This window comes from Jaculus jaculus, chromosome 8 (genome assembly GCF_020740685.1).
Source record: "Jaculus jaculus isolate mJacJac1 chromosome 8, mJacJac1.mat.Y.cur, whole genome shotgun sequence".
In the NCBI taxonomy this organism is placed as follows: domain Eukaryota; kingdom Metazoa; phylum Chordata; class Mammalia; order Rodentia; family Dipodidae; genus Jaculus; species Jaculus jaculus.
The window spans coordinates 3,442,620-3,456,907 of record NC_059109.1 but is presented as its reverse complement, the minus strand read 5'-3'; the positions used below and the strand labels follow the sequence as shown (position 1 = coordinate 3,456,907).

At 47.2% G+C, this 14,288-nt stretch overlaps 1 protein-coding gene across 2 annotated transcripts in view; it reads left to right on the top strand.

Annotated features, from left to right (window-relative positions):
• The first annotated feature begins 5,752 nt into the window (after positions 1-5,752).
• The window catches only part of Nudt3 (nudix hydrolase 3), a 55,169-nt gene continuing 46,633 nt past the window's right edge, over positions 5,753-14,288 (top strand). The window contains exon 1 of one of the 2 annotated variants that reach the window (XM_045155689.1): positions 5,753-5,977. In XM_045155689.1, coding sequence (XP_045011624.1) covers positions 5,879-5,977 — 99 coding nt within the window. In that variant the 5' untranslated portion in view covers positions 5,753-5,878. The remainder of the gene's footprint in view (positions 5,978-14,288) is intronic. The other variant, XM_045155688.1, reaches the window with a different exon arrangement.

Here is a 14,288-nt window from a genome sequence, read left to right as displayed (position 1 = left end):
GGTGATCCTCCTATTTCTGCTTCCCAAGTGGTAGGATTAAAGGCGTGTGCCACTATTCTTGGCTTGTTTTGAGGTTTTAAGACAGAGTCTCATGCCTATAGCCTTGAGTGGTCTGGAACTCACCATGTAGCTCAGGCAAGTCTCAAACTCATTGAAATCTTCCTGAGCCACCCTTCTAAATGCTTGGCCCACAGGCATGAGTCATGTAGTTTGATTGTAAATTGTCTCCCTTAGATTCATGTGTTTGAGTACTTAATCCCCAGTTGGTTTCACTGTTCAGGAAGGTTGTGGAGCTTTTGGGAGGTGTGGAGCCTTCCCAGAGGACGTGTGCCACTGGAGGTGAACCTTAGGCTGTGTGGGCAGGTCACATTTGGGGCACAAAGCTTGCTCTTGCTACTTGCTCTCTGCTGGTGTGAAGATGTGATGCCAGGCTACCCACTCCTGGCATGCTTTCCCACCATGATGAAACTACCCCTTGAAAATAGAAGCCAAAGTCCTTCATTCCATAAACAGCATCAGCAACAAGGAAGTCACTGCTACAAGCTGCCATGCCAGCTCCAGAGTCATTTAAGCATGGAAAATTTCCAAATGTAAACTTGCAGGGTCTCACTCTAGCCCAGGCTAACCTGGAATGCGCTCTGTAGTCTCAGGGTGGCCTCAAACTCAGGACGATCCTCCTAGCTTTGCTTCCCGAGTGCTGGGATTAAAGGCGTGTGCCACCAATGCCTATTTTTAAATTAATTAATTAATTAATGACAGAGGGAGAGAGTATATGTGTCCACTAGGGTCTCCAGCCACTGCAAACAAACTCCAGATGCATGTACCACCTTGTGCATCTCACATGGGTTCTGGAGAATCAAACCTGTCTTCTTAGGCTTTTTAGTGCGTGCCTTAGCCACTAAGCCATCTTTCCAGTCCTTTTCACATCTTTTTTTAAAAACATTTTTTTTTTAATTTTTATTAACATTTTCCATGATTATAAAATATATCCCATGGTAATTCCCTCCCTCCCCACCCCCACACTTTCCCGTTAAAAACATTTTTATTATTTGAGAGAGAAGTAGGCAGGGAGAAAGAAAGAGAGAAAGAATGGGGAGGCTAGAGTCTCCAGCCACTACAAACGAACTCCAGATATGTGCATCTGGTTTACATGGGTCCTGGGGCATCCAACTTGGGTCCTTTGGCTTTGCAGGCAAATGCCTTAACCACTAAGCCACTTCTCCAGGCCCCTCCTCACATCTTGAAGGAGAGAATGGACAGGAAGTGGGTCCCTGGAACAAGCCCTCAAAGCCTGCCCTCAGTGACCCACGTCCTCCAATGAGGCTCCACCACCTTTCAAAACAGTGTAACAAGGAACCAACTGTGTAAACACAGATGCCTGTGGGGGTACATTTCACATTCAAAGCACAATAGAAGAAAAGAGATATGTCAATGATACCTCTGACTTAGGAAATCGAATAAATTAAAAAAATGTTTTTGGAAAGCCAGGTGTGGCGGCACATGCTTTAATCCCAGCACTTGGGAGGCAGAGGTAGGAGGAATGCATCAGTTCAAGGCCACCCCGAGACTATATAGTAAATTCCAAGTCAGCCTGGGCTAGAGTGAGACCCTACCTCGAAAAAACAAAAACAAAACAAAAAAAATTTTGGAACTGGGCATGGTGCCACACACCTTTAATCTCAGCATTTAGGACGCAGAGATAGGAGGACCACTGTGAGTTCAAGGCCACCCTGAGACTACATAGTGAATCCCAGGTCAGCCTTGGCTGGAGTAAGACCCTGCCTGAAATAAATATTTTATTTATTTGAGAGGCTGAGAAAGAGAGAAAGAAATAGAGAGAGAATGGGTATGACAGGGTCTTGACCCACTGCAAACACACCACAGACACATGCACCACCTTATGCATCTGGTTTTACATGGGTACCAGGGATTCGAATCTGGGTCCCTAGGTTTTGTAGGCAAGTGCCGTAAATGTTGAGCCATCTCTCTAACCCTGAAAAAATTCTTTTTATTTTTTTGACATACGGTCTCGCTCTAGCCCAGGCTGGCCTGGAATTCACTATGTAGTCTCAGGGTGGCCACAAACTAATCCTCCTAACCTCTGCCTCCCAAGTACTGGAATTAAAGGTATGTGCCACCATGCTAGCCCTAAAAATATTCTTCACACTAAGGTGGACATGGGGAAACAGGCAATATTTTACATATTAGGCATTTTTCTTTTTTTCTCAAGTCAGGGTCTTACTCTAGCCCAGGTTGTCCTGGAATTAATCTCAGGCTGCCCTGGCACTAACAGTGATTCTCCTACCTCAGCCTCCCCAGTGCTGGGATTAAAGGCATGCACCACCATGCCCAGCTCCTTCATTCCTTTTTCTCTTTTCAAGGTAGGGTCTCACTCTAGCCCAGGGTGACCTGGAATTCACTCTGTAGTCTCAGGGTGGCCTCAAACTCACATGGATCCTCCTACCTCTGCCTCCTGAGCTCTGGGGACTAATGGTATGCGCCACCACGCCCGGCTAATACTAGACTTTCCAATGACAGGGATCAGATCTCAGGTCTTGTGCCTACTAGACAAACACTCTAGCTGGGCTACGCCTCCATCCCCTAGTATTGTTTCAAGTATTATTTGTCTTGACTCTCTAATTTTATTAATTTGAGAGAGAGAACGTGGCAGTGCCAGGGACTCTAGTAACTGCAAATGAACTCCAGACTCATGGGCCACCTTGTGCATCTGGCTTTATGTGGGTACTGGGGAACTGAACCTGGGTGCTTAGGCTTCACAAACAAGCATCTTAACTGCTAAGCCATTTGTCCAGCCCCAATTTTTGGTTTTCTTTCTCTCTCTTTTTCCTTCCTTCCTTCTTTCTTTCTTTTTTGAGACAGGGTAATACAGTGTAGTCCAAATTATCTTCAACCTTACTATGTAACAGAGGATGGCCTTGAATTCCTGATCCTCCTGCCTCCACCTTCTAGGCAGACCTGGAACTCACTCAGCCAGACTGACCTCAATCTCATGGCAATCCTACCTCAACCATCTGAGTGCTGAGATTAATAATCTAATTCTTTTAAAATATTTTAGGGCTGGAGTTATGGTTTAGCAATTAAGGTACTTGCCTGAGAAACCTAAGGACCCAGGTTTTATTCCCCAGGACCCACGTAAGCCAGATGTACATGGAGTTCCTTTGCAGTGGCTAGAGGCCCTGGCACGCCCATTCTCTCTCTCTCAAATATTTAAACAATTTATTTGAGTGAGTGAGAGATAGAGAAAATGGTGGTGAGCCAGGGCCTCCAGCCACTGCAAAGGAACTTCAGACACACGTTGTTACTTTGTGCATGTGGCGTCATGTGAGTACTGGGGAAATGGAACTGGGTCCTTAGGCTCACAGATAAGCACTTTAACTGCTAAGTCATCTCTCAAGTATATATTTTGTTCTTTCCAAGGTAGGGTCTCTCATTTAGCCCAGGCTGACTAGGAACTCACTCTATAGTGCCAGGCTGGTCTTGAAATCAGTGATCCTCCTAACTCTGGCTCCTAAGTGGTAGGATTAAAGGCATGTCCCACCAAGCCTGACACTACAGAGGTTTTTATTTTTAGTTTGGTTTTTCGAGGTAGGTTCTTGCTCTATCCCAGGCTGACCTGGAATTCACAACGTAGTCTCAGGGTGGCCTTGAACTCACAGCCATCCTACCTTTGTCTCCCAAGTGCTGGTATTAAATATGTGTGCCACTACACCCAGCCAGAGGTTTTTAATAAAGTAATATAACATGTATCGACTTATTTACTTGTGTATTTATTCTGGTAGGAGGACTGAACACAGGGCCTCAGGTTGCTGGTAGGCCAGCGCTGTCACTGAGCTACATACAGTGGACCTGGGATTGAGGTTACAACAGGTTTACTATACATCCTGTTTTTTTTTTTTCATTTGTTGCTGATTTTTTTCCTCTTTTTTGCTTGTGTACGTGTGTGGGGTATACACGTGTATGTACCCCTGCAGCACTCCATACACTCATCTGCGGTGGGGGTCACTGGCCTGCTGAACCCATTATTTAGAGACAGGAAGACTTGGTGCACCAGGGCCTTGGCTACTGAAATCGAACTCCAGACGCTTGGGCCATCTAGTGGGCACGTGTGACTTTGTGCTTGCCTCACCTTTGTGTGTCTGGCTTTCGTGGGATCTGGAGAGTCGAACATGGATTCTGATCTTTCACAGGGGTCTTAAACAGCTAAGCTATCTCTCCAGACCCCGCTTTAAGTGTATTTATTTGCAAGGAGGGGGTTGAAAGAGAGAGGAGAGGAGACAGAGAATGGGTGTGCTAGCATCTTCAGCCACTGCAAACAAACTCCAGACAGATGTTCTACTTTGTGCATCTGGCTTACATGGGTACTGGCTAATTTAATCCAGGCCATCAGGCTTTGCATGCAAGTGTCTTTAACCACTGAGCCATCTCTACAGCTAACCCCCCCCCTTTAAACTAAACCAGGGCTAGAGAGATGCATTAGCAGATAAGGTGCATGCCTGTGAATCCTAAGGACCCAGGTTCAATTCTCCAGGTCCCACATAAGGCAGATGCACCTGGTGGCGCATGCATCTAGAATTCGTTTTCAGTGGCTGGAGGCCCTGCTGAGCCCATTCTGTCTCTAATAAATAAATCTTAAAAAAAATAAAAAGCGAAACCTAATACAAGCCGATTCAAAGAGGGTAACAACCCGGCGTGGTGGTGCACGCACTTGGGAGGCTGAGGTAGGAAGACAGCTTTGAGTTCGAGGCCACCCTGAAACTCCATAGTGAATTCCAGGTCAGCCTGGGCTAGAGTGAGACCCTACCTCGAAATCCCCCACCCCCAAAAAGAGGGTAACACACTGACCAGCCCTATACAGGACTTCCCAAACCATTAGGGTATGGAAGTGATACTGTAGTTGGTTTGGTGTGGGCCACATTTTCCCTTCCTCCTGACGAATCTGATATCCACAACAGATATTCCTCGTTTACTGTCAGAAAAGAAGCTTCATGCTGTGCATCCCCCCAAACTTGTTTATTTTTCCCCGATGTAGGGTCTCACTCCAGCCCAGGCTGACCGGAATTCACTCTGTAGTCTCAGGGTGGCCTCGAACTCACGATACTTCTGCCTCTGCCTCCCTAAGTGCTGGGGTTAAAGGGACACCACGCCCGGCACACCCCCGACCCCCCACATTTTTGCAGCGCTGGGGATGGGATTCAGGCATCGCTCATGCCACGCAAGGTCTCTGCCACTGAATTCCACCCGCGGCCCATCGCCTGCCTTCTCCGGCACCCGTAACGGAAAAGGCCCGCGTGGCCCGGGCCCCGGGGACCTGCAGCGGCTCCAGGCTGCGCACGCGGAGCGGCCACACCCCGCCGCGCTTCCTCCCTCTCCCCCGGGCGCCCCGCTTTCTCCTGCAGACCTGCCGGGTGGTCCGCGGCCCCTCGGTGCCCAACGCCGAGGCGCGCGCGGGCGAACGGGCCGCCGCGGGGGACCCCGTCCTCGCCGACGCTGCCTTACGGCCGCGCGCGCCCGGCGGGCGGGGCGCGATTCCCGAGGGCCGCGAGCGCGCGGCCGTCCCGTAAGCCGCGGCGGCCTTTTACGCCGCTGACGCAGCGCGCCCAAGATGGCGGCGGGGTCGTCGTCGGGGGTGGCGGCGGCAGAGGGGGCGGCGGCCGTGACGGCGGCGACGCGGGACGTGGGCCGAGGGGAATGAGGCGGCCGCCACGGGCCGGTGGCGGAGCCGTGTGAGCCGAGGAGCGGATCTCTTCTTCGCTGCGCGCCGGGGACGCGCGCGCGTGGGGCCGTGCGCGGCACGCTCCCCCTCCCCCCGCCGCACCCCATCCAAAGACAAAACCACGAGCCCTCCCGGTCCCGGACGATGATGAAGCTCAAGTCGAACCAGACCCGCACCTACGACGGCGACGGCTACAAGAAGCGTGCCGCCTGCCTGTGCTTCCGCAGCGAGAGCGAGGACGAGGTGAGGCCGGGCCGGGCCGGGGTCGCGGCGGGGGAGGGGCGGCGGGGGCGGGGCGGCCTCCGCCGGGGCCTCCCGCGACGTACCGGCTGCCGGCGGAGGCCGGTCACCCGGGAGGGTCGTGGTCAGGGCTGTCCTTGGGCCCCAGCGCTGGCCAGCCCCGACGCACGTGCAAGAGGCGCGGGCGGCCTTGCTGGCAGGTTGGGGGGCTCCTCCGGGGTGATGGATGGATGGATGGATGGATGGATGGATGCTGGAAGCGGGAGGCGGTGTGCGCGCGTCCGGGGTGGGGTACCGGCAGGCATCCGGGGCTCCGGCGTGCACTGCCACCTTCATCGTGCACCGACTGCCTGTGGGAAGGACGTTGGACAAAATTATTGTTGTAGATTTAAAAAAAAAAAAAAAAGGCCGGTTGTGGTGGCGCACGCCTTTAGTCCCAGCACTTGGGAGGCAGCGGTAGGAGGATGGCTGTGAGTTCAAGGCCACCCTGAGACTAGAGTGAATTCCAGGTCAGCCTAGGCTAAAGTGAGACCCGACCTCGAAAAACCAAAAAGATTTAAAAAAATTCTCCTTTATTGGAAAGACCCAGAGTGGTATTTTATGATTTTTTTTTTTTCCTTGACATTCTGCTGCTGCCCCGAAGGAAGACCCTTAGGATTGAATTTGCTAGGAAAATGGAAATATTTTAGAGAATCCAGTTCTTACTGCTTAGGGTACTTGAAAAAAAATCACGGCTCTCCAAAACCGTTTCTGTGGTGATGGAGAGAATTCCGAGAAGGCACGTGTTTTGTAAATCCACCAAAGAAGAGCGGCTTTGGAAATTCATAAGATGCTTGTGGGGAACACATTTCGCTCTTGTGCATGGTGGCAAGATGGCAGTTAGCCTGGAAACAATGAGGACAGTGAAATTGAATATGATGTATTCCGGCATTCAGCAATGGGCTATGGGAAGCAGCCTGCAATACAGTGTGTCTGTTGAAATGGGGGAGAGGAACTTGACCCGTTAGCTATGAAAAAAAGCTGTGATGAAAAAGACAAGACGGACTGACTGCCAGGAGTTGCTGCCCAGAAATATTTAGAAGGAAGAGGGAATTTCTAAATTACGGCCTGAAGAAAATGAGTGAAGTGTTGATTGTGCTGTGAGAGAGATTGGTTGTGTGTATAGTCCTTTCAAGCAAAACTGATTTGGAAATTATGTGTGTGTCCTAGCCTTTATTATAAAATAAAATAAAGAAAAAAGAGGCCTTGTAATGGGAATACAAAGCTGGGGATGTCGTAAGTTAGCTGGTGTATTGAATACATACTTGAGTAAAATAAAATTATCAGGGTGACTAGTCCCAAGGTCTTGTTCTCGTCATTATCCTATGGGAAATCAGATGGGATTGCAGGACCATAACTGGGGGGAAATGAATTAGCATAATAACATGCCTAACTACACTAATATGGATGGGTAAGTCTAGCAAGCACCCCAACAATAAAGTAGAGGTTGTGTAAGTTAGTTCTAAGAATGACGCAAGACTTTTTGTTGTAAAAAGATTGTCTTAGAAATTGAAAAGATGACTGGAGAGATGGCTTAGTGGTTAAGATGCCTGAGAAGCCTAAGGACCCAGGTTCAATTCCCCAGGACCCACATAAGCCAGATATGTAAGGTGATATATGCATCTGGAGTTTATTTGTAGTGGCTGGATAGCCTGACTCACCCATTCTGTTTCTTATCTGCCTCTTTGTCTCTCTCTCCCTCCCTCACTCTTCCTCTCTCTCAAATAAGTTAAAAAAAAATTTTAAAAAGAAATTGATAGGCTGGAGAGATGGCTTCACGCATGGTTAAGGATCTTGCCTGTGAGGTCCAGGGACCCAGGTTCAGTTCTCTAGGTCCCATGTAAGCCAGATGCACATGGTGGTGCACGTGTCTGGAGTTTGTTTGCAGTGGCTACAGGCCCTGGCTTGCCCATTGTCACTCTGTCTCCTCTCTGTCTCAAATAAATAAATATAAATCTTTTAAAAATGTTAAAAAAGAAATTGAAACAGTGAGGATTTGGGGTAGATTGAAAATCTTTACAGGTCACAAGCACAGCAAGGACTCGCCACTCCACTTTCTGTTAACAGTGTGCCATAGTCTGGCTTTAGCAGCGTGGGTGCTGCTCAGGCCTTCTTGGTGTTTTGGCTCCTTCTTTGCCTTGTACAGGCCAGGCAGGCCTAGGACTTGCATTTTAGGAGCTTACTATTTTAAACTGTTAAAAGACCTCTCTTCAAGGGATTAAAGTACTTCCGAGTTTCCCTTAGTGAATTTCTTCTTGCACATTGGCTAATGAGCAGAACAATCGTGGAAGTCTGTAATTATGGACTCATTGGGGGTCATAGCTAAAGCCTGGGAAAACAGGAAAGTTGATGGAAGTGGGTCCCATTTTAGACTGGCTTCTGTTCAGTTAACCAAGCATGGCTTGCATAAAGGGTCCAGCAAGGGGCTGGCTGGGATTTGAAGATAAAAATCCTTGTCTGCCCAGAGTAGTTTTAGAAGTGGGTCCCTCAATTGGGAGGGATTTTGCACCACACAGTAATCCTTAGGGTGCTATTCAGTTCTCAGATTATATAATTGTGTTGGAAGTAATTTGATAGTTCCAGGAGAACTTTTATGTTCTAAGTAGCTATTGCCAGAGACTGAGGTATTTGCTGCCCGCCACACACTGTGGGAAAGTGAAACACTCAATAGGACATGCAACCCAATTTTATTTCCTTATTTTGGTTTTTTGAGTTTGGGGCTCTCTCAAGCCCAGGCTGACCTGCAATTCCCTGTGTAGTCTCAGGGTGGCCTTGAACTCATGATGAGCCTCCTACCTCTGCCTCCCAAGTGCTGGGATTAAAGGCATGCACCACCACTCCCAGCTGCCAATTCTATTTTTTAATATATTTTTAATTTTTATATTAATTAATTAATTATTTATTTGAGAGTGACAGAGAGAGAGAGAGAGCGAGCACGCGCATGCATATCAGGACCTTCAGCCACTGCCACTAGACTCCAGATGCATATGCCACCTTGTGCATCTGGTTTACGTGGGTCCTGGGAAATTGAACCTTGAATCAGGGTCCTTAGGCTTCACAAACAAGCACATAACCACTAAGCCATCTCTCCAGCCCCTGTATTTTTTTTCTTGTTATTTTTTTTAATATTTTGGTTTTTTTAGCCCCTATGTCTTTTAAAGATTTATTTGAGACAGAGAATGAGAATGGGCGCGCCAGGGCTTCTAGCCACTGTAAACGAACTCCGGATGCGTGCACCACCATGTTCATCTGGCTTATGTGGGACCTGGAGAATTTTTTCTTGTTTTTTCGAGGTATGGTTACACTCTAGCCCAGACTGACCTGGAATTCACTATATAGTCTCAGGATGGCCTTGAACTCATGGTGATCCTCCTACCTCTGCCTCCTGAGTGCTGGGATTAAAGTCAGTTCTGTTTTTTTAATGGACATGAGTGGCTTGAATCAGAATTGTGGGGCTGGAGAGATGGCTTCGTGGTTAAAAGCTTGAAAGCCTTATGGCCTGAATTCGATTCCCCAGTACCCATGTAAAGCCAGATACACAAAGTGGTGCATGTACCTGGTGTTTGCAGGGGCAAGGGGTCCTGGCACACCCATTTTCTCTCTCAGCTTACAAATTAATAAAAATAAAATATTTTAAAAGAGAATAGTTTATAGATTATTAGCCTAATAGGGTAGTAATGTAAATACAAATGGGATCTTAATTCATAACTTTAATTAACTAGTCTCAGGAAACATATACAATTTGAAAAAAAAAGATGAAAATATTAGAAGGTAATTGAGGGGCTTGAGAGATTGGCTCAGTGGTTAAAGATGCTTTTTGTAAAACCTGTTGGCCCAGGTTCTATTCCCCAGTACCCACGTAAAGCCAGTTGTACAATGTGGCACATGTGTCTGGAGTTCGTTTGCAGTGACAGGAAGCTCTGGTGTGCCCATGCTTTCCCTCTGTCTCTCAAATAAATAAATAAAAATACTTAAAAGAAGCCAGAAGCGGTGGTGCACTCCTTTAATCCCAGCACTTGCAGGATCACGGTAAATTCAAGGCCAGACTGGGACTGCAGAGTGAGGTCCAGTCAGCTTAGGCTGGAGTGAGACCTTACCTAAAAAAATAAAATAAAACAGATTGTTTATTTTATTTTATTTTATTGTTTTTGTTTTTTTTTTAATTTATCTGAGAGCGACAGACAGAGAAAGAAAGGCAGATAGAAAGTGATTGAGAGAGAATGGGCGCGCCAGGGCCTCCAGCCACTGCAAATGAACTCCAGATGCATGCGCCCCCTTGTGCATCTGGCTGATGTGGGTCCTGGAGAATCAAGCCTCGAACGGAGTCCTTAGGCTTCACAGGCAAGCGCTTAACCGGTAAGCCTTCTCTCCAGCCCAAATTGTTTATTTTAAACTAAAATAAAAGATGAGAATTGACTGAATCAAACCCTCTAGCATTCTGTTGTTTTGCCTCAGAAATCTAGTGATGGGTCAGCAGTGAAAGCTGACATTCTGATCCAGTTAGGACATTTGAATGCAGTTAGCCAGTGTCTTAAAGACTCACTGAGTGCCAGGCTCTCCATCCTGGTCTGAAGACTGAAGGGAATGGAGCGTTCCGTGGAAGAAACAGAAGAATGGTTCCAGTGCAGGGCATGCAGTTTTTGGTGGCCTTTCCTGTTGATAAAATGAAATTTGCTGTGGTGCTTTGAGCCTGGTGTGCAGTGGGCCATCCTGTAACCAGCCTCCTCCACCTCAGCCAGCTGAGCAGTGTGCTTGTCACTCAGCAGGCTGCCAAGTCTGGAGTTCCCTGGCCAGGGTATCCTGTGTGCTTGTTTAGGTCATCATACATCATATATGTTACATGTTGCTTTGATGATGCAACTTAAACATGATATAAGCCAGTGATATTTGAATTAAGGATAGTTTGTCTTTTTTTTTTAAGGCTTTTATTGTCATAGTTTTGTGAGAAGTATTTCACTTTTAAAAAATATTTTGTGGGCTGGAGAGATGGCTTAGCGGTTAAGCGCTTGCCTGTGAAGCCTAAGGACCCTGGTTCGAGGCTCAGTTCCCCAGGTCCCACGTTAGCCAGATGCACAAGGGGGCGCACGCATCTGGAGTTCGTTTGCAGAGGCTGGAAGCCCTGGCGCGCCCATTCTCTCTCTCTCCCTCTATCTGTCTTTCTCTCTATGTCTGTTGCTCTCAAATAAATAATTAAATAATTAAAAAAATATTTTGTGTATTAGAGAGACAGAGAGAGGAAGAGAATGGGTGTGTCATGGCTTCCATCTACTGTAAATCAACTCCAGAAGTGTGTGCTCCCTTGTGCATCTGGCTTACATAGGTCCTGGGGAATCAAACCTGAGTCTGTTGGCTTTGTAGGCAAGTGCCTTAACCGCTAAGCCATCTTTCCAGCCCTTATTTTACTTTTATTAACAATTTATTTTATTTTATAAATATTTTTATTTATTTGACAGAGAGGGAGAAAGAGAGAATGGGCACACCAGGGCCTCCAGCCACTGCAAACAAACTCCTGATGCGTGCGCCCCCTTGTGCATTTGGCTAACGTGGTTCCTGGGAAATTGAACCAGGGTCCTTTGGCTTTGCAGGCAATTCCCCCCAGCCCTATTAACAGTTTCTTTTTTATATAGATTTTATCTATTTATTTATTTATTTTGAGAGAGACAAAGCGGGAGAGAGAGATAGAAGGGGCACACCAGGACCTCCAACCGCTGCAAGCGAACTCCAGATGCATGCGCCACTTTGTACATCTGGCTTATGTGGGTCCTGGGGAAGTCAAACTGGGATCCTTTGGCTTTGCAGGCAAACACCTTAACCACTAAGCCATCTCTCCAGCCCCCTATTAACAATTGTTAAACGTGTATTAACATATTTAAAAACAATAACTTTATTTACTTAGAGAGAGAGAAAGAGAAAGAATGGATGTGCTGGGGCCTCCAGCCACTGCAAAAAACACTCCAGATGTGTATCTGGCTTATGTGGGTACTGGGGAATCAAACCTGGCTCCTGTGGCTTTGCAGGCAAACTCCTTAACCACTAAGCCATCTGTCCAGCCCTAAGACTTTTTTGTTTGCTTGTTTGGTTTTGTTTTTCCAGGTCGGGTCTTGCTGTATCCTAAGCTGACCTGGAATTCACTATGGAGTCTCAGGGTGGCGTTGAACTCACAGCGATCCTCCTACCTCTGCCTCCCGAGTGCTGGGATTAAAGCCCGGCCTAAGACAGTTTTTTAAAAACATTTTATTTGGCTGGGCCACCCTGAGACTCCATAGTGAATTCCAGGTCAGCCTGGGCTAGAGTGAGACCCTACCTCGGAAAACCAAAAAAAAAAAAAAAAAAAAAATTATTGGGCTGGAGAGATGGCTTAGCGGTTAAGGCACTTGCCTGTAAAGCCTAAGGATCCAAGTTCGATTCTCTAGGTCCCACATAAGCCAGATGCACAAGGTGGCACATGCATCTGGAGTTCATTTGCAGTGGCTAGAGGCCGTGGCACATCCATTCTTTATCTATTCTAATAAATAAAATATTTTTATTTATTTACTTAGAGAAACAGGCAGAGAGAGATATTAATGTATTTTGATCATAATCTCCTTTTATTATCTTCTCTTGTTCCTCTACCTGTCCCCCTTTCACTGAACCCCTTCTCCTCTGACGTGTGTGTGTCCCACTGAGTTTAGTTATGGGTGAGGGATTATTCACCAGAGCATGTGCAGTTTACCAGTGGCTATGCCACTGCAGAAAATGTCTGTAGCTCCTCCAGCAATCGTTAAAATGCACAGAATGGCGCATGTGTCTGGAGTTCATTTGCAATCCTGTTCTCTCTTTTCCTCTCAAATAAAAACATAAGTAAATGTTAAGTAAAGGAAAAAAAGATAGAGCCAGGTGTGGTGGCGCACATTTTTTAATCCCAGTACTTAAGAGGTAGAGGCAGGTAGATCGCTGTCAGTTCAAGGCCACCATGAGACAACATAGTGAATTCAGGTCAGCCTGAGCTAGAGTGAGACCTTAACCTCGAAAAGCCAAAAAAAACAAAAGAAAAGAAAGAAAATAGAGACAAGGGGCTGGGGAGGTGGCCCAGCGGTTGAAGGTACTTGCTTACAAAGCCTGTCAGCATTGAAGCTAGAGCTCATGGTTTGGTTAGTCTAGTTTGCCAGCTTGTCTGTCTCCACCTCCTGAGTGCTGGGAGTATTGCCCCCACTACATAGGTATTGAGATTCAGAACTCAGCTCTTCACACTTTGCTGGCAAGTGCTTTACCAACTGAGCCCTCTCCCCAACTCCTTCTTTTCTTTTTTTTTTTGTTTTTTGTTTTGCCTTTTCAAGGTAGGATCTCACTCTAGCTCAGGCTAACCTGGAATTCACTCTGTAGTCTCAGGGTAGCCTCGAACTCACGGCAATCCTCTTACCTTTTCCTCCCTAGTAGTAGGATTCATGTGCACTACCACACCTGACTTCTTTTCTGACTTTTAATCTGTCATAGCATTCAGTTGCTACTTTCAACACCAAATACTGAAATCGGGTGATATGACATTCATTTTTAAAAAAATTTTTTAAATTTTTATTTATTTGAGAGCAGCAGATAGAGAGAGGGAGAATGGGCGCGCCAGGACCTCCAACCACTGCAGACGAACTCCAGACGCATGCGCCCCCTTGTGCATCGGCTAACGTGGGTCCTGGGGAATTGAGCCTCGAACTGGGGTCCTTAGGCTTCACAGGCAAGCACTTAACCACTAAGCCATCTCTCCAGGCCTGACTTTCATTTTTGCCACATGCATTTTGGGCCCTCCAAAAGCAATTCCTGTTCCTTTTCCTGGCTCCTCTGTCTTGAGACTGGACAGATGGTGGGGGTAAAGGCTGTGCTTTTCTCCTCCTGGTGGGAGGGCTGAGGAGTAGAGCACAGGAATTTCAAACAGTTGAAATTCTCGGAATGTGTGATATTCTGAGAAAGGTCATGATGCTGAGTACATACCAGATGATGTCGCAGTGCCTGGGAGCACCAGCATGGCTCTGTGGAAACTGAGTCCTCAGCATGTCAGTCACATTCCCTGTGTGGGCCTCACTCTAGTCCAGGCTGACTTGGAACTCACTGTTAGTCTCAGAGTGACCTTGAACTCACAGTGATCCTCCTACCTCTGCCTCCTTTAATCCCAGCACTCTGGAGGCAGAGGTAGGAGGATCACTGAGTTTGAGGTCATCCTGAGACTACATAGCAAATTCCAGGACAGCCTGGACTAGAGTGAGACCCTACCTCGAAAAAAACAAACAAAAAGTTTGGGGCTGGA